Source organism: Nyctibius grandis, chromosome 10, assembly GCF_013368605.1.
Source record: "Nyctibius grandis isolate bNycGra1 chromosome 10, bNycGra1.pri, whole genome shotgun sequence".
NCBI lineage: Eukaryota > Metazoa > Chordata > Aves > Nyctibiiformes > Nyctibiidae > Nyctibius > Nyctibius grandis.
In genome coordinates this window covers 9554298-9580208 of record NC_090667.1, presented here as the reverse complement: position 1 = coordinate 9580208, position 25911 = coordinate 9554298, and the positions used below count along the sequence as shown (strand labels likewise).

General features: G+C 49.1%; 1 protein-coding gene across 6 annotated transcripts in view; it reads left to right on the top strand.

Moving 5' to 3' along the window:
• Window positions 1–25911, top strand: part of UIMC1 (ubiquitin interaction motif containing 1) — a 40348-nt gene that overhangs the window by 9697 nt on the left and 4740 nt on the right. For 5 of the 6 annotated variants that reach the window (XM_068408909.1, XM_068408908.1, XM_068408912.1 and 2 more), the window contains exons 3-9: window positions 2054–2144; window positions 7282–7406; window positions 7744–8901; window positions 12484–12548; window positions 15038–15126; window positions 16062–16141; window positions 20691–20859. In XM_068408909.1, coding sequence (XP_068265010.1) covers window positions 2054–2144; window positions 7282–7406; window positions 7744–8901; window positions 12484–12548; window positions 15038–15126; window positions 16062–16141; window positions 20691–20859 — 1777 coding nt within the window. The remainder of the gene's footprint in view (window positions 1–2053; window positions 2145–7281; window positions 7407–7743; window positions 8902–12483; window positions 12549–15037; window positions 15127–16061; window positions 16142–20690; window positions 20860–25911) is intronic. The other variant, XM_068408913.1, reaches the window with a different exon arrangement.

The following is a 25911-nucleotide window of genomic DNA, read 5'->3' as shown; positions in this document are numbered from 1 at the left end:
TGCCCTGGAAGAGAGCTGCAGATGAGAGTGTCAGGGTTGACCTTCTGGCAAGTGCAAGAGTGATGAGGGGAAGATTGATGCCTAGAAAGAAGAGCTGGGGATTTACAGAGCCTGCTAGGATTAAATTGCCCCTGTCTTAAGCTGGAGTAGGTTTAGTGCTGTTAGACAGGGCTTTGGGGGAGAGCGGGAGAGCTGTTGCTTAACCTCCTCCAGCATATAATCCTAGCGTGATCCTGGTGCGATCCCACAGACCGTTACCCCTCCCTGAGGGGAGAGCTGCCTGTAAGGTCAACATGGGGCTGCCGCTGCAGACCAAGGCAGGGCAACTCGGAGTAGAAAAAAACGTGGCTTATGGAAAACTGCAGAGAGGGCAGCACGCCAGGGCCCTGGAAGAGAGAGGGTTCACCTGCTGAACGTGAGCTTGGCATCCATCTTCTAGCAAGGGAGAATCTGTTTGTGAACAGCCTTTGGGACACACAGCAGCAGATCTTAGAAACGGGGTACCAAAACCAGGCTGGGTGGGGAAGAGAAGGAATCAGTCAAAGGAAAAAACCCTTAGGTGCGAGCATGAGTGTGTGTGTATGGACTTGCCAGGTATGATTGCTGCCTTGTTGCGAGCTGATTCTTAAATCAGTGGAAATGAGGAGTGGTGTAGGTATTAGGGCATGTAAAAGCTGTAATGTATTAGGGTTTCAGGAAACCACTTAATAGTGCGTCTTACAAAATCTTAGTTGGATAAATAATTCAGTTTGGTCTAGATAGTAACATTCCTGGATTGAAATCCTGCTAAAAGACTGTCAGCCAAAGCTGGTGATGAACAGAAGAGAGGCTCATTTGGGGGAGTTGTAAAGCTGAGGCCAAGAGGATCGATATTAGGTCTGTGTGTGTTTTAACATCCTCATTAATGATCTGTAAGAGGGAGCAAGTGGTGTATATACATTAATGAAATCTACAGATAACACTAAAGCTGGAGATGTCTTGAACAAAACTCAGCGTAGAGGTGCGGTCCAAAGGACTTCACAGGTTCAGAAACACAGGCAACCGACAGCAGAAATTGAATACACTTGGAAATAAGCAGTGTATCTGCTTGTGTTAAAGAAGCCCAAGCCACATGTGCCACCTTGAAGCTGCCCTCCTGGCACAGGAGGTGGTACGAGGCACAAGCATGTGGCTGGTTTTCTGTGAGTTTCATGGACAGACGGAGCCGCGTGACCCCCCTTCCTGGCCAGGCGCGGGTCTCTGCCTGAAACATGGGGGTCGATTCTAATCCTACCTGATTTAGAGAGATGGATTGGAAGCGTTCCAGTGCCAGCCTTGGTAATGTGTACGCCCTCGCTTAAGCCGTTAGGACAGCAACTGGCATAGATGTGTGCCCGTTAAGGCTCTGACCATTCTTGTTGCAGTCCGTGTGCTTAAAGCAGCGTGCACTTAGGTTGTTTGTGTGGGTATTAGTCTGGGAGGCCTCAAGACGACAAATTTCTGAACTATTCAAGCTTCAAAAATGAAACGCTTGTGGCAATATGATGAGAGAATAGCAGTAGGAGTAAATACAGCTGGCTCCCCTGCCCTCGGGGTGCAGTAGTGTGGGTCCCCAAAAATGGCTAGGATTCTAGTTTTGGTCACATGAAATTGTCTGGGCAGGGCACTAGAAGCTGCGTGGCAGGAAACAGCCCTGGCTTACAGGTGTGTGATGTTCAGGTAGAAAAAGGTTTTGTTTTTCTGTTCTGAGTGCTTACAAATACCAACGTTTTAGCAAGGCCAAAGAAATTCTCTCTAAAATCATGGGCAGCAGGTGCAGTGCATGGTGGTGACTGGCACGAAGTCTATTGTCTCTCCTCTGTTTATGTCAGTTTGTAACTCTTTTTGCTCGTTATGCTTATGACACAGCTTTTAATAGTTACAGAATGTGCTTGAATTATGTTTGAAATTCAAATTTCACACAAATAGAGGCTTGTTCTTGAACCAGTGTTTGTGTCTGAGTAGTGGGGGGAAGGGGGCTGGTAGTATTTCTTACATATTGTATGCACTCACCATATTTTTTTTTCCATTACAGCAGGAGTCAAAGGAAGAGAGTGGATTGCAAAAGAAGAGAACAAAACAGCAGCTGGATAGAACGAAGTTTGCTGCTAAAAGAAAAATTGCACGTAGGTCTCGAGTGTGGGGCTGGGGAAGTGCACTGGTGCTGAGCAGCTGCTACTGTTTGCGTTAGAAATTATTTCCTTTGCAGAAAAGCTGTGATGTGGCTGGGGATGCACAGCTCTCGGAGAAGACCCTTCTCAGGGGTAAAATTTGCCTTTCTGAACAGGCAGACTGTCACTTGTTTTTTTCCCAGGTGGTGTGCGTGCAGGCTGGTGCACTTCCAAAATCAGTGTGCGAAGGTGTTGGTACCTCACCGGGTTTCAAAATGGGTTTGGTCTGATCTGAAAGCACTGTCAGTCACAAACTGCTTTCCCGTTCAGGCCCCTGTGCCGCTGTCTTTCCCTGAAATGTCATGATGCTCTGATCCAACAGTTGCAGCTCAGGAAAGATCAGAGCCGCAGCTGACAGTTCTCTGAAATGATCGGCTTGTAGTGTGGGGGCAGCCAGAGAAGCCAGCAGCATTGGGCATCGTAAGGAGGGGTGTTGTTTAATGAACAAGAGATTTGTTTTACATCATTTTGCTGTTATATAAAGTGTTGGTGCACCCACATCAACAGTGCTGTGTGCAGTTCTGGTCTTTGCATCGCAAGGACACGGTGGTACATCTGGAGAAGGGCAACCCAAGCCATGAAGGGGATGGAGCAGCTGCCTTAGGAGAGACTGGAAAGCCTGGGGCTGCTCTGTTGGGAGAGGAAGGTGGGATCAAAGTTCACATCAGGAAGGCAGTGCCTCAGCTGAACACAGAGCTGTTTACCAGATCCTACAGCCAGGGTGCGGTCGGTGGAAATAGCAGGAGATAGATAGGTTTAAAATGGGTGAAGGAAAGTAATGCTTCACGCAGCATGTAGTGAACTCCTGGAAGATTTTGTCATGGGAGGTTGTGGAGGGGTCAGTATCAGCAGCTTTAATAAGGGATTAAATGCATTCATCGACAGTAGATTTATAAACAGATGCTACAAGGAACAGGCTGGGATGTTCCTGCTTGTATTCTGCAAACAGCCTTTCTGGATGCTGGGGATGTACAAGCAGAAGGGACCGCTGAGCGTGGCCAGGCTTGCCTCTCCTCCCTGTACAGCACTGCTCGTTAGAGCAGCCAGACAGGTGGACCATTGCTCTGCCCCAGCAGATCTGTGCTCACGTTCTTGCTCTCTGCGAGGCAGCAGTCCATCTAGAGTGTTAAATTCAGAACGTTTTAAAACGGGAGAGATGTTGTCTCCTGCAAAACCCAAAGCAATCAGTGAACAAAATGGAGCACGCCGGTGCTCCACAAGCAGCAGCGGTTGGGCTAGTCAGTCCTTAGAGGGCTTGTGTGAATTAAATTGTTTTTAATAGAGGCCTAAGGCCATAGCATGAAACAGCCTGGCTCTTTGTGGGAGTTGAAACCCGCTGTGAGTGTCCTGTGTCAAACAAGTAAGAGAGCAAAGTCAGAGATGGGGAAAGGGTTCTTTTTTTTCTTTTTCTCCCAAAAGAAACAGAACACCAAATAAAACCTGAAACCTGCCTTGGTGATGCCATTAAAATGTGACCAGACATATGGTGCTAAGAACAGGGAGCTGCTGAAGCTGGGTGTGCTCATGGCATCGTTGAGTGCGCTGGGTTTCGGGAGCTGGTGCTGTGTGAAAGGTGTTCAGTGTGCTCCAGCGAGTCTGTGGGAGACAGGGCCGGCTCTGTAGCCGTTGTGTAATGGGGGAGTTTTGCTGCGTTTCCAGACTTTGAAATTCTTGATAATAGTTTTTCTCTTCCTGGGGCAAAAGCTGCCTTTTGTTTTACTGTGCACCTCTGCCTCCTCGAAGCGCAGGAGGCTGGGGGTGCCTGGTGCTGCCTGGTCGGGGAGCGGTCGCTCGTTTGAGCACGTGTGATGGTGGATCTGTTCTCTTGTTTATGGGAAGCCGTAATTAGACTTTTGGTGTTTGCTTTTAGGCAAATTAAGATTTGGAGTAGTAATTATTTTTGCAATGCCTTTAAATAAATTCTTTGAATTGCGAGGGAAATTGGTCTTTTGTAAAGATCCGGTGCTTCTGGGTAGAGCAAGTTCTTTCTCCTCAAAACTGGAAAATTTCAGATATTTGCAGGCTCTGGTTATAAAGCGTAACCTCCCATTTTTGCTTTGTTGTGGTTTTATTCCTTTTAACCTAAAGCCGTAACTAAAATATATCTGTGACGTTTCATCCTGACAGGATAAATGGAAATACAAAACCTAAAGAAGTCCCTCTCTTTCCAGAGGAAGTCAGTGCTTTAAAGCACATTTAAATGTTTTTACTGTAATTGCACTTTGGATATGTGGAAAGACTGAGATCCCTCCCGCATTTCCATTATTTTTGAGTAAATCTCTTATTAGTAAGTGTTAGAACTACAACTAGTGGGGTTTTGCATCTAATTCACGTTGCAAATGTCAAAATAGAACATAAATCGCTTAGCAAATTGCTGTATTAGCATTTAAAAAGGCTCTGAAACGGTTTAATTTGTTTAGGGCTGCGATGTCTTAAAAACAGTTTCTCCCTGACCCCTCCTTCCCATCTGTGGGTTTCTTGGAGCCCTGGTCCCCGGGGATTTCGTGCTGCGTCGGGATGGACGCGTGGCGAGCGGATTCTGGAGTGCGAGATGCAGAATTCCCAGCCAGAGGTGCTGGCGCTTCCCCACCTGCAGCGGGGACGGGATGTGTGTGAGCTGAGTCCGTCTGTCCGGCCGGAGAGGGGTCGTTCCTGCCGAGGGCTGCGGGAGCCCCTGCCCCGCCGGCACGCTCCAGGAGCAAGGCTGGCTGCTGCTGCACGCTCTGTGCTCACTCACAGAGCGCTCCAGAGGTCTGCACACACCGGTCAGGGACTAAAGCAACACTCTGGATGTCTAATCATCATAAATTATGACTGGTGCAATCAACATCAAGATTAGTAAAATGCACGGTGCTGAGAAATGATCAGATGTGGAGCACAAAACACTGTCAGCTCCGGACCGCTCAGCTTAAAGCAGGTCAGGTCTCCTGGAAGATGTGAGCAGAGCTCTTTGCTCTCCCCACCGTAATGCCAGGTGGATTTAAACTCGAGATTTCCCCATCTCTGGAGCACCTACTCAACTGGAACGTGCGCTAAGTGCGTATTGTTTGTCGCTGGTTTCTTTGCCAGAGGCAGCATTTGTCTGGCACGTTCCCTGTCCCCAGAGGGGAGATTGCTCTGCCAGGGAGGGAGAAGAAAACAAAATGTACAGTAATAACTCGCCAAAAAATGTTTCTTTTTATTAAGCTTCATGGATGTTGATAGCCTGAACTGGTGAACACTCAGGCTCCCATTTTAATTTAAGCACGTGGAAAGTCTTGTGTTGCAGGGCAGCGATCACGTGCGCCGGCTTTCCTGCACATGTCAGAGTTTGCAGGATCTGGCCTGATTGCTGTGATGATTTGGGCAGGGAAACAAATCAGCACACACTTACTGAATGCTTGGGAGGTGTTTGGTGTTGTGGAGACGCTGTGTATTACTGCCGTTCTTGGGGACGGGAGCCTTCTTCGTGCACTGGACTGTTGTGTGCGTTCCTTTAAAGGATGAATTTTTTTTTCCCATGGTCCCTCCTGACTGTAACATCACAGAGTGACTTTGTCCAAGGACAAAAGATCCCCATGAGCCCCGAGCGCACTGCAGTCCGCATTCACTTCAACCTCTTTCTTAATTTTTAAAGATATTTGAAAAAACCCACCAAAACACCCCAACCTAAAGCTAAGTGCTGATTTAGTAGGACACGTAAAGGAATCTACAGCTGGTGATCAGAACAATCCAAAAACGCTTCAAATCCTGCTTGGGTGAGGGAGAACCAGCCTGTCGTTAGCAACGAGCTGGGGGAAGGGCGAAGCAAAGCCAAGCCCACTGCTGTGTGGATGCACCTCGACACAGTCGTGGCGCGATGCGCAGGCTGCGCTAAGGCCGGCGCCATCCCAGGCTGCTTCACGGGAGGCTGCGCTGCTGCTTTGTGGTGGCAGCTGGTAGGAAGAGGGTGGGCTACAAAATGGGAGCCCGCAACTTCTGAATGCGTCTTTATCTGGGGAAGTGTCTCTCTCTGAAAGTGGCCGTAGCGAAGGCGTGTTTTGTGCTTGGGCGCCTTCCTCTTCAAATCGCGTCTCTTAAAGCTCTTCCGGCCCATCAGGGAGCGAGCCTTTTGGTTCATGCATGAGATGGCGCGGGCAGGGTTCTGCGTGGAGGAGGGAGTGGGTTTTGAAGGAAATCTGTCAATTTGCTTTGAGTGAGAAAATGTATTTTTCAGCTCCTGAGAGTGCTGTTGAGTTGTTTTCCAAGCTGCGCTCCGTTCTGCGGGCGTTGTATATTTTAAGCATAATGAAAGTGTTGGATTGAGTCGAAGTAAATAAGTGTTTTCCAAAGTAACTGCTTTGTTTCTAAATAGCCAGTCTCTCAGCTTCTGGTTTGCTCTGAGTGAGGAATATTTCAGTAAGAAATTTTCTGCTGAAATAGCAGTTCAACTGTAGGAAACCTGTTTCCCATGCATGACTGCCTTAGTGATGCAGTGGAGTGGTGATGTGAGCAGAAGGGGGATGTATGCATGTGAAAGATCCTCCATAATACCAGCGAGCAAGAAACATTATCCTCCACAGAGCTTTCCACCTGCAGCTGGGGGTGAACAACGTGTAGCTCTTTTGCTCTTGGGGAGGTCTTCTGTGGTATTGCAGTATCTCTGTGTCAGAAGGCAGTGAGACATGCTATTTGGCTTGTAAAAAAGTGTTTTAAAGAAGATGTGTTCCTTGTCCTGATATGCTGCTGAGCCTATCCAATATAAAAATGAGCACACGTTAGAAATCTATCCTTTTCCTCTCTCCTTGAACATGCATTCTGCAGCTGTAGAGTGTGGTGCTCGATGATAAATAAGAAGTCCTGTTGCAGGTAATGTGACCAGGTAGTCGGAGTTTAGATTGCTGTAGAAACCCTAACTGAAGTTCCTGACTTGGGTTACCTTTTTCATTTAGTGTTGCCTGCTCTGGTTTTGGTGATGCCTTTTCAGGAAAGCTGAGTTTTAGATGCCTTGCTCTGCATTCCTCCTGGGGAGGTGGGACCCTTGGACGTTTCTCCCAACATGTTGGGAGATACATTGGGTGTTTACATACACCTGCAGCTGTGACTTGACATTATCCTTTTTCTTCTGCTGCAGAGATGACTGAAGAGGAACAGTTTGCACTGGCCCTGAAAATGAGTGAGCAAGAAGCCAGACAAGTGAACTCTCAGGAAGAGGAAGAGGAGGAGCTCTTGAGGAAGGCCATTGCTGAGAGCCTTAATGTAAGTGTGCTTCTGTGAAGAGGCTTACTAGGGTTCTTCAGCAACATTGCTTTCTGTGCTTGCTTTGCCACACTGCACAAAAGAAGGTTTTACTGGGGGCCTAAGCTATTTCCAGCACGAGCTGGAACTACAGCAGTTGCAGAGCAGTTGTTTTGTGCCATTCCTAGTGAGAGGTGTGTGAAGTCTAACCTCAGCTGTCCCCTGTTTTGGGGTACACGGTTCTGATCTGGGAGGGGAGTGTTCTGCAGTCCGGGTGATGGCTGCCTGTGTGCTGGGGGAGCCCTTGCTCTCCTGATAGAGAACGTGCCTCTTGGAGAATCAACCTTTTGTTTTTCAGAGCTGTCAGCCCTCGGATTCCTCTGATGCAACCCCTCAGTTGTCTGCAGAAGCTCTGGGCACACAAGGCCAAAGCCAGCCCGCCGAGAAAGCAGGCTCTGAGATCCTGGGAGGTCTGGCGCTTTGCCCTGACACCCCTCGCTCCGAGTGCAGCTCCCGCTCACAGAGCTCCAGAGCTGATGGGAGCGGACAGATGGATGTCGCCCGGAGCCCCCTGGTAGTGTTGAGGAGGTTAAGCCAGGAAATCGTTGAAAGCTCACTAGTATCCAGCATAATCGTGTCTCCGGGGAAGAGCCAGCCTGTGACAAGGTCAAGTGAAAAGCCTTCCTCACCAGCAAAAAGTGATTCTAGTAACAAGTTACCCAGCACTCTCGGAGAGGACCTCATCTCTCTGAGTCCCACCTTTGGCAGGGTGACTTCAGGCTCCTGGCGACTGACACCTCGGAGACTGTTCACAAGCCCCTCCAGCTCTTCCGAAGCAACAGGCCAAGAACCAAAAGAGCAGCTCCTGCCCTGCACTGGCCATTCTGCGGGAGAAGCTGGTGCCGGGAGCTCAGCCACGCTCTGGAAGAGCTGGACCATGGAACCGTGTGGCAGCCCCACGAGGAGTGGTGGAGGAGCAGGTACCAAACACAGCTTGCAGCCCGGGCATGCTGCCGAAGCCTGTGTTTCCACAGGGCCAGCAGAGCAGAACGAGGTGCCCGACAGTACCCCTGAGCTTTGCGTGCTGAATGCGGCGGAGGAGAAGCACAAGCAGGAGGAGGCGAGAGACACAGTGCACTATTACTGGGGCATCCCCTTCTGCCCCAAAGGGGTGGACCCCAACCAGTACACCAAAGTCATCTTGTGTCAGCTGGAGGTTTACCAGAAGAGCCTGAAGCAGGCTCAGAGGCAGCTATTGCATAAGAAGGAGTTTGGTAACCCAGTTGTGCCCAGTTCTTCCTTGAGCCAAAAAGAGCCTGGAAAAGGAGAGCAGATAAGCAGGGAGAATGGGGTTGCTGATGATACAGAAGATGGAGACCCAGACGGTCAGAAGGAGTCTGAGAGCATCACCTGGCTCCTCCCTTCAAAGAGGAGGGAGACAGAGAGTCCGGGGCACAGCATGGAAGAAGAGAACAACTCCACTTCCGATGATGAACCTACCACCAGCTACTGCCAGGTAAGAGCTTCGCCACTGAGCAGAGGTTGAGCAGTCCTGCTCTTCTGTCCATTTTAGGGTTCAGTCCCTTCTGCAAAACAGGCACTGCTGTTTAATGCTTCTCTTAAATTTAGGGACTTCCTCCCCTAGCCATACAGCTTACTGTGAAAGGGAGAGGAAAAGGGTACAGGCTGATACCTGGCTCACAAATGGTAGGGGCCATCGTGCAGCCTGGCAGTTCTCCATTAATGCACCGCTGAGATAAAGGCTTCCAGCTGACTTGTCCTTCTCGGAAGGGTGTAGCCTGGCAGTGTGTCAGGGTAGCGAGCACAAAGATGATGCTGACAACCGCCAGCTCTGGCAAACCAGCTTATAAACCCGTGGCCGTGTGGGGAGCTCTGCGTTCTCCCTCACAGACAGAAATGGGCTTTTGTCCTTGCGGCGCAGCTTTTCCTTTTTGCACCTACATGCCCCTCAGCATCCGTACGTGCTTCACGCTCGCAAGTGCTCTTTTCCCTCGTGGGCCTGTGGTTGTGGCTGGGAGAGGCTCTGTGTGCTCGGAGGCATCTTCTGCCTGCCCGGGGTGATCTGTCATCAGGACACAGTGCTCATCGTCCTTCTCCTGGTGGCTGGGCACCCTCTCCCCAGCTCGCTGGCCGGCTCTGCGAGTCACTAGGTGTCAGCCTCCATCTCTGTCAGGGCTCGCTCGTTGGAGCGGAAGGCAGCTTTCTGTCACTGCTAAGTTTAAACAGATTGCTAGTCAGATGAAGTATTTATTACTGCTGTATTTTAGGTTTGTGTCAGCCTTTTCCAACCCTCATTTTTCATAATGACTTCACTCCCGGATCATTGTATAACTTTATCTTCTCTATGACTGAAGCCTCGGCTCTGTTGTTGCTGTTTTCAAGTGTATTTGATCATTTACCCTGGTGTTAGAAAGATACTTAACTTGTTTTGTGATATTTATATTCTGTCTTGTAATATTGAACACTTAGGAAAAACGTCATGTCTGCAGTTTCTGGTTGCAGAAAAAGTGCAGAGCAGCCTGTGCTGAAAAGTGACTTTTCATGGCAGTGCTTTGGCTTGGGTTTAGCAGATATAGATTTAAACAAGCCTTAGAGGTGACCTGCAGACGAAAGAAACAGACTTGTGCCCTTTTTCATTTCTTTAGGATAGATACAAAAGACCTGAAAGGTTCTTAAGGCAAACTGCTTTTTTTTTTTTTTTCCCCTCTGTGTCTTTTCCTTTGGAAATGCAGGTGACATTAATCTGGCAGATGGGGGTGACTGCAGGTCTGTGGAGGTGTGCGCTAAAGCCCTTGCAAAGCTACCGCAGCTGGGAAGGGCGTGAACTTTTAATCAGTATTGGAAATTGTGGGGTGGTTTTTTTTTTATATTATCCGTTTAATGCTAATACCTAATTAATTCTTGGGGAGAAAAGAGGTTTTAGTGGTGCTGAGTGGGAACTTGTAATGTACTCATCCTGACCACAAGAGCTCTCTGAGCCCTAACCTGTGTGTAGATGTAGCCTTTCTGATATTTTTAAGGTGAAAAAATAAGGAAGGGGGAGGGGTAGCAGACTTTAAGATTTCAACTCTAGCCCCAAATTTGCCAGTCTTTTATTTACTTGAGAGAAAATAATTTCTAAATGCCCTTTCATCTGCCTTATCGCTCCCAGCTTGAGCGGTAGCTCCCTTCCCTCGCCTCTCTGTGCAGTCACACCCTGAGGCCAGTGCAGGTGATCTACTTGGAAGATCAATACGTTTGATGTTTGCTTGTGCCTTGTCTTCATTTTTTTCCATCTATCAATTACAATTCCACCGGCAGTGACAAAGGAGGGGCCCAGAGCAGTCGTGTCCCTGGTGTGCTGCATCTCTTGGAGACCCTTGCTGCCTGCGCTGCCCTGGGGCTCCCCGGTGCCACCAGGACTGCTCTGCTGGTGGGGACGGTGGGAGATTTTAGGCTGTGCTGAGGCTAGAAACCACCCATGGAGACTCAGAGCTGTCCTTGAAAAAGCCTTGTGCAGTGTGTTGTACCAGTGGAATGAAGGTGCAAATGATGTGCTCAAGGGAGCCTGGATGTACCCCTGCCTTAAAACCCTCACCTGGAGTGGACAGAGACCTTCCACCATGGCTGTGGCCAACTGCTGCGATTGCCACCCGCAGCCAAGGGATGTTTGCACAGAGCAAATCCTGGTTGTCAGGAGATCTCACAGCCTGTGAACCTGCACTAACGAACTTCAGTGCTAATAGAATCAATTCCTTCATAGCCTTTCAAACAAGATTAGGGGACTCTTGGTCTTTAAAAGATTCAGAGGGAAAAGACCCAATTCTGGAGAGTCAGTCTGGTGACCTGAATTAATGCCATACCTTATAACATATGTACTAGGAAAACCAGAGACATGGCCCAGTATTCATGACCAGGGCAGAGGCATTGTTAAGATATGCACAGTTTAGGAAAAAAAGAAATAAAATAAAGAAGGAGGTGTGGTATTTTATGTTAATGATGAATTAGGCTGTGAAGAAATAAAGAACAGTGTAGATAAAACAGAACATTTGAGGGTTGGAGTCACTTAGGGAAATCTGGCAGGAGGCTTTGTTTTGGGGCTTGCTGGGGAAGTACATCAACCATCCAGGAGTGGAGCTGATCGAAGTTGAAACCTGTGGTGGAAATCAAACTCAGAGACTTTAATAGACTCCAGGAAGGGGGAGGAAAACCCCTTGGATTTCTTTCAGAACTAGCATGAGAAATCACGGGCCTGACAGCAAGGACTGCTAATAAACGGGCGTAATTCCACCTGATTAGAGAATGGCGAGTGTAACGTGTACGCTGAAGAAGAAGAAAGGGATCTGGGTAACGACTGCCGTGTTAGCTTGACCTTGGCGGTGCATAAGGCTTTTGAACAGATTTTAAAGGAAAGAATAAGTGGTGTTGTAGAGCTAAATGAAAAATAGGATAAAATGCACATGGATTTACCAGCTGCAGATTGTGCAGGTTAATCTGTTCCTTCTCTTTGATGGGACAGCTGATTTCCCAGTCAAGAAAAATGCAACAGATCTTATCTGTACGAAATTTCCGAAAAGTACTTCTCGTGGTCAAACATCAGTTGTACCAGTTGATCAGGTCATCCCAGCTCAGGCAAATAGATTTTAAACTGGAGTAGGTGAGGGCTGCTGGGGTGCTTGAGGGAATGCAAGGGGACACTAAACACCTTGAATGGTTTAGCTTGGCACAAATGGAGATGGAGAAGAGCTGTGGTTGCTGCCTATGAGTACGCAGGGTAGATGCTAGGAACAGGCAGAGGGTGTGGAAGGTGATGGACAAGGTTGGCACAAATGAATGGTCACGGGCTGTCCAGGAACATGTCCAGGCAGTGAGGCAGCAAAAAGTAGTGCCAGGCATTATTGCAGGGAGCTGCTGAAACACCTCACCAAAAGGAGTGATGGAGGCAAAAAGCTGACTAGTTCAGGATGGGTACTGAGCCATTTCCAGAAAAAAATACATAACATGTTGGGTGCAATGCTGTGGACAGAATCTGATGACCCAGCAGATCCCTCTTAGCTGTGTACCTTGTTTTATGTAATATGAGAATTTTCCTTTCCAGGCCTCCCAGGTGCTGCCTGCAGAGGACGTGCATGAAGATGGGGAACCCATGCAAACTGCACAGAGGTGAGGAGGGTGATACCAGAGCTCCTTGGAGCATTTTGGGGCGCAGTCTCACCGGGGCTCGCTGCAGGGCCTGGCAGCAGGGCTTGCTGGCAAGGCTGTTTGCAGTCGCTGCTGTTGGGTATCGCTGGGAATACACGGCTTTGGAGCAGCGTGGGGGAGAGGTCGGACACAGCTGAGGAAAAGAGATTGGTTACTCTTGTTACTTTATAAAACGTGCAAGGTGCATCCTAGCACAAGTGCAAGGACTTGATCCTTGCCCTCTGAAGCTAATGTGACATGGTGCAGTAAAGCTGTGGAGATGGGTAGGTGAGAGGAAGGTGAGTTATAGCGATGTCATCACGTGGTCTGTCTGGGAAGGAGCATAGGCAGCGTGGTGGAGGGTTTACTGGATTTCTGTGTGTATTTTTATGTTCTTGCATTACTGCTGAAGAGGAAAGAAGGGAGGAGGAAGCCAGACGGCACTGCCTATCAGCCAAAGATAGAGTGCAGTGCTCCAGAAAAGCCACTTCAGCAGATGACAGGTGTGGGACAAGTCAACATGATTTTCTTCGGATTTAAGCCTACTCCTATTTTCCTTTTTTTTTTCTTTTTCCTTCCTGTGGGATGCAATTCTGCAGCAAAGGCTCTGGGAGAAGAAGGGCAAATGGGAGAGGATTCAGGGAGCAGGTTACAAGAGAGGGCAGATAATGTCATGTTTTTAATTTGCTGGGTTTTATAATTTAAACCTGCTTTGGAACACGACTGCCAACTTTCCTCTGATCTAACAGCGTTTGGCCTGAGCAGTTAATATCAATATGCAGAATATGAAAATCCCTCTTGCTTGCACCTTTCTAACAAGCTTAAAGCTCATCTTGGGGAGCGGGAGGGACCTGCGGCTGCCGAGGCTGATGAGTCTGTGACGCCGGAGGTCTGAGCTGTGTGCTGGGTGGAAGGCGCTGGGGTGTGCGCTCTGCGGCACCGGCCTCCCGCCTGCTTAAGGCAGAGGAGGCCAGGGCTGAATATGAAAGAGCAGGACCTCTTTCCTTCCGTGTAGCTGATGGGGTTAGTTTGGGACAGTCCCCACGCTGCCCAGGAGCCCCTGGCTGTCCTCCTTGGGGCCGGGACGCACCTGGGTGCTGCGGCCCCTCCTCAAGCAGCTGGCACATCTGCAGCAAGGTGAGAAAGGGCTGCGGTCTTCGCAGTTTTCTGCACATTGAGTGTTGGCATCTGGCTCCTGGTGCTTTGCCAGCACAGTCCTCTCTCGGGTGAGGCTCAGGCACCCAGGCCTCAGCAGCGCTTCATGGCAGAACACGGCTCTGAGCTGTGTGGAGGTGGTGAAGCAGTTTGGGAAGCGGCTGCGCTGCTTTCTGCGGGCCGCTCTGTGTGATTGTTTTACGCTTTGTGCGGAGCACGGTAGAGTGGGGTTTTAATAAATGATTATAGGCTTTGTTACCAGGAGATAGTTGGTGTAGCACAGAATGTGGTTTGACTTCAAATTGATTAGCCCATTTTATAAATGTCATAGCAAGTTGTTCTGTGTGAGTTCTTTTGAAGTGAGCCCTGATGTTAGACACCGAGTAAAACAGGCTCAGCCTGGATTCATAACAAATGCTGAGATGCTTTATTTAGAGAGAAAAGCCACTTGTGATTTCCTATCAGAATTTTGTTATTTATCATAAATCAGCAGTGGCTGTTCTTTCCTCTCTAAGGCCTGTGGTTGAGCTTAATAAATCTTCTATTTGTCAGTATGGGGATTCATGTTTTTAAAGTGTGCTCTTGCATCCTTGATGAGACTAATCACAAAGCCACGCAAAGCGCCGAGTGTGTCAGCATGGGTGCCAGACTTACTCAGCCATGCCTGCCTGTGTTGGAAAAACACGGTGCAGTGTGGAGGGAAGGGAAGGGAAGGGAAAAAAAAGGAGGAACTGGAAGGTCAAAATGAGAGGAGCGGTACCTGGTGCTTCTCAGAGGAACCACCGTGCTCATGTTGTTAGGACTTTGCTGCAGGGAAGCCTTGCCTGGTCTCGCATCCATGCTGCTTCTGACTGCCGTGCACAGCGATGAGAAAGAAAATTAGCAGTGTGAGGAGGGAGAGGGTAACGTGGGATAAAGCGAGGCTGTGTCTCTCCTCTCTGAGGATTTCCTTCCCCAGACAGAAAGCAGCACAGTGCTGGTACCTGCACAACTCCCAAATCTTCTAAGAATAGAAAGAATCAAGAGAGTCCCACAGTTGTGAGCAGGTATTTTTGCTTCCCTGACATGAGACAGTGACCTTTCGTGCCTTTTTGTCAAGGGCTTCTAGAAGAAAACATGATCCCTTTGAGGGTTTTTTGCTTAGGACACCGTTTTATACCCATATTTCGCTGTTATCCTGGTTATTTCTGGCTCTCAGATATTGACCACTTAGAAACTGCAGCATCATCTGCTGTTATGAACTGCGTGAGACAGGCAGGTGTGTGCTGTCACACCCACTGGATTGGAGATTTATATTATATTTATATTTTGAACAGCATCTCCGTGTTGACCCCACTTGGCAGTAAAAGGAACGCAGATATCGCTACAGAAAACTCTGCTGAAGAAGAGATCTCCATTTGCCCAGGTAAGAGACACTTGAGAGTGTTCTGAATTTTGCACTGAAAGTTACACACTTACAAAATTCAGAGAAGAGAAGAGAATTTTCCAATTATTTGAAGAAAATGAGATTTTTTTTTTTTTTTCCCCAGCTCTGTTTGTCAGGGCTGAAATTATCCAGGTAATTTTGTTTGATTCCCTGGTTTTGGACCCTTTTCCTCTAAGACAGTTCCGTGACCAACGATTGCTGGGGACGTGCAGCTGAAGAGACACCAGGATGTACATTGGTGCGAAGGGGCGTTCAGAACAAGGTGTCAGGAGTGGTCCCTTCAAGGCAATCAAGAAATTTTCAGATATTTCAGTGTTAAGATAGTGTAAAGCACAAGATCTGAAATAATTTTTGTCTTAATGTTAATTAAACCTGTTTGGGACCAGCGAGTTTTTCATCCTCGGTTTCTCCTACCATGTTTGAGATTTTCCAATGTAGGGTTTTAAGTGAAAAAATTAATGAAGAGACTAATCCTGTTCATGAGCAGCTGTAGAAAGAGGGGTCATGATGGTGCTTGGAGGCATATTTTGTTGCTAAGGAGGACGTGGAGGTCTAAAGAAGGTGCGACTGCGAGGCAGACGGCAGAACGGGAGCTCTGTCTCAGTGCGAGGAAGAGCTCTATTCTTGCTTTGTCTCTATCCCAGCAAGCGTCCCACACACTTTCCCCGTGTCTAGTCTCACTCCCCATGAAGCCGCAAACCTACGATGGCTTTGTCCTCACACCACTGTGCTGTGACTTTTAACCCTCCATCCGGCTGCGTTGTTGCACGTTGTCTGATAACATTTGTGGCAAGTCTAAAAAATGTTTTGAAACTGTGAAAACGCTGCTAAGAAATGGGCTAAGTTACATCAACAAGTGAGGAGATAGTTTGGGGGCTGCAAACCTGCGCTGACACGGAGGTGTTTTTCTGCAGAGACCCAGCTGAGTCCACCTGAAGCTATTGAGGCGGAGAGAGGAGAGCTCTGCTCGGGCAGCGAGGATGCACCTATGCAGGTAAAAGAGCCTGAAGTTGGGGAAGGGTCCTGTTTCCAGTCCTGCCTTCTAGACCTTGGTTCAGCTGGGCTGTGCTAGCATTTCCCCTTGGGTAGCTGGGAACTTGGGCTTCTGCTGTTGGGATCCTCACGATCACTTCCCTCTTCACTTTTCTCTACTGCTTTGTACTCCTTTGTAACAGGTTGGGGGCTGCGTGCAGCTGCCTCTGGAGGCTTTCAGTCCTGTAGCTGGAGAGTTGTTATTAATTCCAGCTCTTTCTTTTAAACCACGCATGCTGCTGGGCTGGAGGATGCCATCAGTGGGTACGGCAGCGCAGTGGCTTGCCCAGGCTCAGAGGTATAGTCCTGTGATGGTCAGCGATGCAGAGGGACCCCAGGAGCTGTGAGGGGAGTCCTAGTAAACCTTAGTCACCCTGTTACAGTCCTCTGAACTTTGGTGTTTGTTCTCCACAGACCATGTCCAGGAGGCTGAGAGGGGAGGTTTACCCAGAGAGACTGGGCTGGGATAAAGATGGCATTGAAGTGTTGAGGGCTGGTGGTGGTTTGCAGTCCAAGGAGAGTGACCTGAGTCCGGGAATCTTGATTTTTGTGCAGTAATAGTTAATAGCAATAGTAAGTCAGTGACAGGGCCATCCTCTTACCTCCCGATGCAGATGTGCGCTGTTGTGTGGCTCCTTTCCCCGTGTTGTCACACCTGCACAGCAATTGCTTTGCAGCTGTTGCTGTACCGACATCTGACTTCAGTTCCTGCTTCTGATAAAACTCCCTTTGTCTATTAATTTAGAGAGTGATATCAGAGGGGTTGCCAAGTACTCCTCTGGCAGGGTACATGAATACAGAACCGTACGGCTCTTGACAAGAGGATTCATTTGTGGGAAGCTCATTCTGGGAGTCTGCAGCTTGTACAGTTCATCTGCAGCTCCCATGTCTCATTGTCACAGGCCTCTTAATAAACCAGCTTCTGCTATCGTGTGCCTTTCATTCTGCAGGTATCTCAAAGCACTGCTCAGTCAATTAGACTGCAGCAGGGAGAGGCGGTGGTCCTGTGCTGAGCTGGGTAGCCGCAGCCACCGAAGCACGTTCGTGACCCATTTGGCTGTGGCCAGGACACTGGCCTGTCCCTCGTGCTTTGCAGAGGGTGCCGTGGGTCTCACACCTCTGCCCAGACGGTACAAGGTGATCAGCACAGTGTTCGGGAGCGGTGCGGTGGGGCTTCCTGGGGATTGTTTGACAACATTATTGTTGGCAGCAGGTACCAGTCCGGAGCCTGCAGCCCTCCAGGAAGACGGCAGGAACAGCTACCATGTGCATCAGGGTTAGCACGAAGCGAGCGTAGACCGCTGGGACTGACTTCTTGCTAGCAGATGCTGAGCCAGGACACAGGAGCCTTGTTATTGAGCTCAGCTTCTAGCGTTGCTCTTGGCTGGCTGTTGGCTGCAAGTACTATGTCTTGTAGGCAATTTCCTCTGCTAAAGAGGAGAGGCAACAGTCTCTGCCTCTGACAGGGGTGATTGGTTCTGCAATTGAGGTTTTCCAGACTGTTACAGCAAGGTTTTGTACAAGCAGTTTTGCGACCATGGTGTCTTTTGTTACAGAATGTTGTATTTCCATTTAAAATTAGTAATTTACCACCAAATGTAGGCGGGCAGCGTGTGCAGAGTCAGTGATCTCCTAAGATTGCTTTAAAAATGGCAGCTAGCAGGAGCAGTGCCTGCTGCTTTTCCCATCATGTTTTTCCCGTGTGTTGTCTGACGAGGATAATGCAGATTTGATCTGATCATTCATATTTGACACACCTTGGTTTTTACAGCTCTTCTGTGTGAAGCCCCACGGTGCGGGCTTTGCAAGATATAGTGACACTGAGACGTGAGAGCAGGGGACAAGTGCTAATGCTGTAAGTGATGTACTTCAACAGCCTGCAAGAACTCTGCAAGCTCCTCTGCAGAAATCCAGGGCAGAGAGCCTCCCTGGAAATGAGAGGTGTCCTGGGGCTCGGTGCTGTAGCCTTTCAGCCCGTGTCTGGGAGAAATGCGTTTTGTGAGTCAGATTCTCAGTTTAAGACCCAGTCCTGCCATTTTTTGCATAGCTCCTCTGAGTCAACAAAGCACCCTTGTTCCGTTTAGGACATAAAAATCAGGATCAGACCCTCATTTGGAAAAACAAGTAATAAACTGAGTAATACGACAAAGCGCTCCAGTGGCACAGAGCATCTTGGCTGACCCCAATTACTGCTTCCCTGAAATTATACCGTTGGAGGGAAGCAGACAGCAGTTCTGTGGCATACTGTCTACGTGTCACTGCTTAGCCCTAAGAACAGAAAACTCTCCTATATTATTTTCCTATAGGTTTCTTCTACATGGTTAATATTTAAATCACTGCAGAGGGGGGAGGTTGGTTCATAGAATACCAGGTGGGAAGGGACCTCAAGGTTCATCTGGTCCAACCTTTCTTGGCAAAAGCACGGTCTAGACAAGATGGCCCAGCACCCTGTCCAGCTGAATCTTACAAGTGTCCAACGCTGGGGAATCCATCGCTCCCTGGGGAGATTATTCGATGGCTGATTTTTCTCATTGTGAAAAATTTTCCTCTTGTGTCCAATTGGAATCTCCCCAGGAGTAACTTGTACCTGTTACCCATCGTCTTTTCTGTGTGACTCCCTGTGAAAAGGGAGTCTCCATCTTCTTTGTAGCCACCCTTTAAGTACTGGAACATGGTGATGACGTCTCCCCTACGCCTTCTTTTCTCAAGGCAGAACAAACCCAGTTCCCTCAGCCTTTCCTCATAGGGCAGGCTTCCCAGGCCTTTGATCATCTTTGTGGCCCTTCTCTGGACCCTTTCCAGCCTGTCCACATCTTTTTTGTGTAGTAGGGACCAAAACTGAACACAGTGTTCCAGGTGTGGCCTGACGAGCGCTGAGTAGAGTGGGATAATGACTACTTTATCTCTGCTGGTGATGCCCTTGATGCAACCCAGCATCCTGTTGGCTTTCTTTGCCGCAGCAGCACACTGCTCGCTCATATTGAGCTTGTTGTCCAGCAGGACCCCCACATCCCTTTCCACAGAGCTGCTCTACAGCCAGGTAGATCCCAGTCTATGCTGCACTCCTGGATTATGTTTTCCCAGGTGCAAGACCTTACACTTGTCCTTGTTGAACTTCATCAGGCTCTTGTTAGCCCACTCTTCCAGCCTATCCAGGTCTTCCTGCAGGGTGGCTCTCCCTTCTGAAGTGTCCACTTCCCCACTCAGTTTGACATCATCAGCAGACTTCGTCAGGGTACACTTGATCCCATCATCCAGATCACTTAGGAAGATATTAAACAGCGTTGGGCCCAGTATCGATCCCTGGGGGACCCCACTTGTGACAGGCTGCCGTTTGAAAAGAAGCTATTTACCACCACCCTCTGGGTGCGGCTTGTCAGCCCGTTCCCCACCCACCACACGGACCACTTGTCTAGACCGTAACGCATCCGTTTCTCTAGGAGGAGGCTGTGGGGAACCATACTGAAAGCCTTGGAGAAATCTGGGTAGACAATGTCCACCACTCGCCCCACATCAGCCGAGCAGGTTACTTTGTCGTAGAAGGCTATCAGGTTTGTGAAGCACGATTTGCCCTTGGTGAATCCATGCTGGCTTTTCCCAGTCACTGCTTCATGTGACTTGTGACAGCCCCCAGGACGGGGAAGGTTCTTTCTTAAATGTGGAGAAATCTCGTAGCAAGCCTGACTAGGCAGAGATCTAGGTATGAGTGAGATGGCAGCAGTCTGCTGCGCCTTGAGAACATCAGTAGCGTAGGGAGCAGGCTGTATCTCTGCGGGTGGGTGGTGGAGCACCTTTGCAGCTGTGTAACCAGTGCAAAAAGGGAGCATTGGTAAGTGGTAATGGCACTTGGAGAACAAACACAGGCTGTGACATTTTGCCCTAGCGAAAAGCCACTGCTAGTAATTTTGTGTGACAGATTTTTAACAGTATTGCCTCTCTCCTTGACCCATGTCCTCTCTGATGACTGCTCCAGCTACCTCCTCTAGAGAGGAGGAGCTTCCCAGTGATCTCTCTGGACTCCCTAAGAGCACAGCAGCCTCCTTGCATCCCGGGGGAAGCTGTGTTCCCAGGCAGTGCTGCCTGTGTAGCGTGGATCATGTCCAGAAACTGATGAGCACAAGTCAGGTGTTGAACTCTTGCTTTGCCCCATGAATTTTCCATCAGTTTCGCTTCTGAGCTTTCCTGATTAATGGAAGCTTTGCCATTTTTCCATGGTAGTACAGGTGATGTTTGCCTTAAATGGTGTGCATGGCTGTGCAGGGAGGTTTCACTGTGATTCAGCAGGACGTATTGCCTTTGGAAGAAGAATTAGTTATTAGTGCTGGACAGTTTACTCAGCCAGTGGTGTTATTTCTGAACAGTATGTGATGAAGGGAGAATAAAACTTTCCAAGAAAAACTGAGCCTATGGGAGGGTGAGTAGCTACCAGACAGCGCGGAGCTCTGCACCTAGCAAAAAAAGAGAAACGGCACAATTAACTGTCTGGCTATTTTTTTCTTCTTCTTCCTTAGGCTGGAGGAGATGAAGATGCTGGCAGGACTGTGTCTGAGTACAGTCCTACAGCTGCTGACCGTGTGTCATGCCCAATGTGTGACCAAGGCTTTCCAGCTACGGAGATCGAGCTGCATGCCATGTACTGCAACGGCATCGTGGGAGAGGAGGCTGGCGAGGACAGTCCAGGTCTGCCAAGCGCTGCTTCTGTGTGTTTGCTCTTTGTGCTCGTCCCCCTTCCCTGTTACTTGCGGCCAGGTGCTGCGGTCTTGTCCCTCTCGGGGTATTTGGTGCATGGTGTGACATGTGGGGAAGTTTGTTCACTCTGCCTTGTTCCATCTCCGAGCTGGCCAGGAGAGTGGTATTGGAGGCTCCTGTGTTTCCAGCACCTCATGCACAGAGACATCTTCTCTCTGATCGACTTGGTAATTCATTGCATTATTAGTCCCTTGGAAAGTGTATAAGCCAAATATTACCCCAGGCTCTAGCCCTGGATGCTTCAAGCACTACTCGTAAGACACATCTATTGTGTGTTTTGTGAGGACCTGCAGAGCATCTGCCAGGGGTAGAAAACGGCAGGCTCCCGAGCCACGCGGGTGAGTGTCCTTCAGGGCTCTCGAGAAGGGAGAATGTTCTGTACCGCTCCAAGCACGACCTGCGCTCTGCAATGAGTCTGACATTTGTATGTGCAAAAATGGCTTGTTCAGCTGCAAGAGATTGCAGAAAAGTTTCCCTCTTGTTCCTCTAAAATTGCAAAATGATAGCTATCGATCTGGGAGCTTGGATTTTTCTTCTTTGTGTGAAGAATGAGGCATAGAAGCACAGTCAGAATGCCCGTATTAATCCTCTTTGTAGTCTTCTCCCTATCAGTTTTCCGTAGCCAACCTTTGTAGAGCTTAAGTGAACAAATACACCGGTTGGTTATCAACATACTCAGTAAGTTATGTTTTAGCTGCTGCTTGAAATGTAAAGTCTGTGTTAGCACAATGTCAGGTAATATCAAAGTAGTAACTTGTAATAAGATTAACTTTTCAGGTTGTGAATATATAATTTTCCGTTACATACTGGGTTATTAAATGCAACCTAAATCTATGATGTTTAAGCAATTTGAGCAAATTTGAGCTAGTACAAGAACTGTAAGTTCTGCATTCCTCTAGCAGGAGGAAGTCTCGCCATGTAATCTTAATGCAGAGTTGATGTAGTTTTAAAATACAAGGTCCCCGTTATACTAAAACTTTGGGGATATGACATGGATCCTGTCAAGATAACAGGAGCCAGACTAGCAGTTGATACTGCTTGGTGCTGAATTTTGGTGGGGAGTTCTCTCTGCAGGCACAAAGCAGGTACTAATGCAAAGCGTTCAGCTCAGGCAAATAAAAAATTATCACAATTCCTCTCCCATCCTCAACACTGATAAAGGTCTTATCCGTGCTACAAAATGGAGCAGAATTTTTATGAGGCCTTTTAGCAGGAATGTCTTTGGCCCTGTGGTCATCAGGTCCCTGGTGTGGCTGGACTGTGAGTCTATCCATTGATCATGGGGAATCCTGACTGTGATCAGGAAAAGGCTTTGAATTCTTTGGCAGTGCGAGGGAATTTGTTCTTTCCTTTGGTGTTGGCTCTCAGCAAGACAGAGTTCAAGGCTGGCCTCTCCGCGCTGCTTCCAGACTGGTCTCCTCAGGGAGGTTTGTAAGGGTAGTTATTTTGGAATTGTTGCTCTGCTGTTCTGGCTTGTTCAGAACAATTCCCCTGTAAGAAAACTAGCCTGGAATAAAACGGATTTTGGTCTACAATAATGGCTGTAAGCAGAGCAATGGTTTTGGGACAAAATCACAGTAATTTAGGTTTTCTATTGCCGGCTATTCTAGTATTTTCCCTATAGAGACCAGGCTTTGTTAGCCATAACAGTGTGTGACGCCTGTGGTGTTTGCACCAAGACTCTTTGCAGGACTGCAGGCTTCCTGGACTTGGAGCAGCACATAACCCGGGGCAGAGCCCTGCCTGCCTGCCGGGGCTCTGCCTTGCGGGGCACCTTGTCCCGCTTCCCAGCAGCTGTACAAAGGCAGCAGTCACCCGGAGAGGGCTCAGCTGATGGGCTGGTCAGTGGGGTTTGGGTTGAACAGGCAGGGATGATGTTTAGCTCTGAGCAGAGGCCCCGCAGTAGCCTGGCACAGCTGTGCACTACAAAAGGACTCTGTTTCCCGGGCTGTTACCTTGGCATCCATCACTAGCAGAAAATCCGTAGGTAAAGCTAATGCATGGGGAGTAAAAAGAGGTGGGAGAATTGTCTTCTGAAGCGAATGCCAGCTCCTGCATGGGTCCAGAAGCTGTTCTCTGCTGTTGCAGCACTGTGTGCTCTTGGCTGGCTGCTGCTTCCTCAAGAGCACAGCAACAGCCTTGTGTGAGAGAAAATCAAAGTTCTGCCCTCTGAGCCATGTCCTGATCTGTTACAAAAAGGCGGCTTCGGTTTTCCTTTGGTGCACTGGGTCAGGGGTTCCTGATCTGTCTTCAGACTTATTAATTAATTGGATTTACTCCTGATGTCTCTAGAATTGCAGATTATGCAGTCCTGCAGACCGTCGCTGTCAGTGTTTTTCATTTTAAAATTACAAAAGGATGAGTTCTTGCTGGTTTTACTTCTTCCCTCTTCTAATCATGCACCAAAGTCTTTCAGTGTTATGTATCAGGAGGCCAGCCCAGTCTGGCTGATATTTGAGGACAGGTTTTCAAATGAGTTAGCTGGGCAAGATGAGTTACAGTTGCTTCCTCTATGTATGGACATGGTTGCCCTGGCTGGATGCCCAGACCACCACATACCTGGGCATTAGGAAAATCTGATAATGAATTTCCATTTTCCTGTGGTCTGAGTAAATAAAAGCGAAGAGCCTGCTGTTGCGTTAGCTTCTGTACTAGGCTGGGGAAGGTTCAGGTCCTGGGTTTCCAGCTCAGTGACTGGTGTTAATTCCAAGTGAACAAGTGGAGCCGTGGAAGTGCTGTGCCAGCTCCTTTTCCTTCGTGCACGCGGCTGAAGGGCTCGCTTGTGTGAGAGGGGATCTCTGCTGGGGTCACCGCATCCATCGCCCACTGCTGCTGCCAACACAGGAATCTGCTGGTCTCAGTCTGGGAGCAAGTCTTGGCTGCTACTGAGCATACAGCAAATAGTCTCAAGCTTCGGGATGTACTCTATTCCTCTTGCCCTCCATCTACACGCTCCCAACCTCTCAGTTCCCAAGCGAGCCCAGGAAAATGAGGATTTGGTATATCCCTTCCTCTCAAAGCTTCAAATGCAACCTGATGCAGCTGTCAGTCTTCAGCAGCAGCACTGATGCTGCTAAAAACCTCCTGACATTGATAGAAGTGGCACTGATAGAGCTGAAAGAGTAACGGAACGGGTGCAGAGGAAAGCTCCGTCACTTCTGAGAAAGGACAAGATGCTGGCGAGGCTGCTGCTGACAGGATCCTGCACGAGAAGTGGAACGGCTGGTAGTGAGAATGGGGAGGAGGCTGGTGGGTCGAACCGCAGGTGGGTTGTGCAGCGAGGCGAGGAGCTTGGTGACTATGGCCTCGCGGCTCCGTGCGCCGACCTGACCTGACAGCCCCAGGAGGTGCCTGGGGTGGGCGTACTGATAGCGGGGCCGTGCTGGGGAGGGTTTGCTCCTCTTCCCCAGGGCGTGAGCTGGAGCCAAGCAGGCCAAGGATGACTTGTCAACCAGAAGAAATGCCGAGCCAGGGAAAAGGTTGTTCTTGGGCTACGGAGTGTGTCTGACCCAGTGAAGAGCATCGCATCTAGGAGAGTTACGAGGCTCCTGTCACACAGCGGGTCAGCACTGCTCTGTGGTGGGGGTTTTCCCTGTGGCAAGTGTTTTCCCATGTTCTGAACCCCCTTCCTGTGGGCAGCTGGCATGTTTTGGCAGGGGTCGTGCCTTACCAGCTGGCCCTGTTCTCTCTCCTGTGCCTCTGCTTCCAGCAGCACAGCTGGGGGTCTTCCCCTGGGCAGCTGCAGAGCTGGTCCCAGATGTCTCTAATGGGCCCATTATGCCAGATGTGTTCACTGCTTTTGGAAGAAAATAGAACTGATTAACACCTGAGCTGATGCGCAAGGCTCCCGCGACGGTGTTAAAGGAATATTAACAAGTGCACGCTGGTTTGGAGAGCAGCTTTCACCACGCTGTCAAATGCACGTGTCAGTTGGGTTGTTGGGAGGCTGGATGGCCTGAGGGGTGGCTGTGGTTATCAGTCCTCCTAGTCAGGCTGCCACTTCGAATCTGGGCCAGGCTAAGTTAAAGAGAGACGTCCGCTTCAGCGCCTGTGAGAAATGAGCTGTTGGTGTCAGTCATCGCCTACAAGACAGTACCCACGTCCCTGGAAACGCTCGAGCCTGTTCCTTCAGCGTGGATGCCTCCCGTGAGCCCCAACAGCTCCTGAGCATCTCTCAGTGCATTTGCTGGTCGTGGCTGCAGATCAGTGATTGCTCCTAAGGGAAAGGCCGTGTTGTATCAGCGTCGTGGACAGATACTGGGCTTGCCTAACACTCCTGAAATGGGGTTTTGCTAAAACTCTGAAGGATTCCCTTTGTTCTGCACAAAATTTTGTGCGTCCCTTTCTTTATCACAGAAGATGTGCCAACAATAACAGGTTTGTTGTGCCTGTACCTTGGATTCAGACCTTTCTCCTAATGGAAGTATGGGAAGTGATGTTACTGGGCTGTAAAATAGCTCCCTGCGTTGTCCCCTTAGGCAGCTTGCCCAAGAGTGCTTACTGTGACATCTGTTTTGGAGCTGGAGTCTTGAACGTCCCTGGTGAAGCAAGCTAAGTTATCTGATGTGTTCCCTGAGGATCTTTGCTGGTGGCACGTCAACAGGAATACGCTGAGAGGAATTCAACTGAAAGAGGCAACGCTCCGACGTGCTCCCTGCAGATGCCTGGAGAGCAGGTTTGGAAGGGCTGCTTGGGCTTGCTGAAGGAGCAGAACTTGTTGGAGCCGTCATCAGCGTGCTGGTCAGCTGGGATCTCGCTAGCTACACACGTGTGTCAGAGCTGGGCCTTCCCTGCTGCCGCTGGAGAGCAGCACCACTGATGCTTAGCCCTGGTAGAGATCTTCATCCAGAGGCCCCACAGAGCTGTATGGGGTCAATAGGACAGACCACCCCCGGTTCACATGGGCAGTGGAAAAAGCAGCGAGCGTAGGCTAATTGTTGTAACCTTCCCTTTCCAGCGTGAGCTGTATCCCTCCCCAGCAAG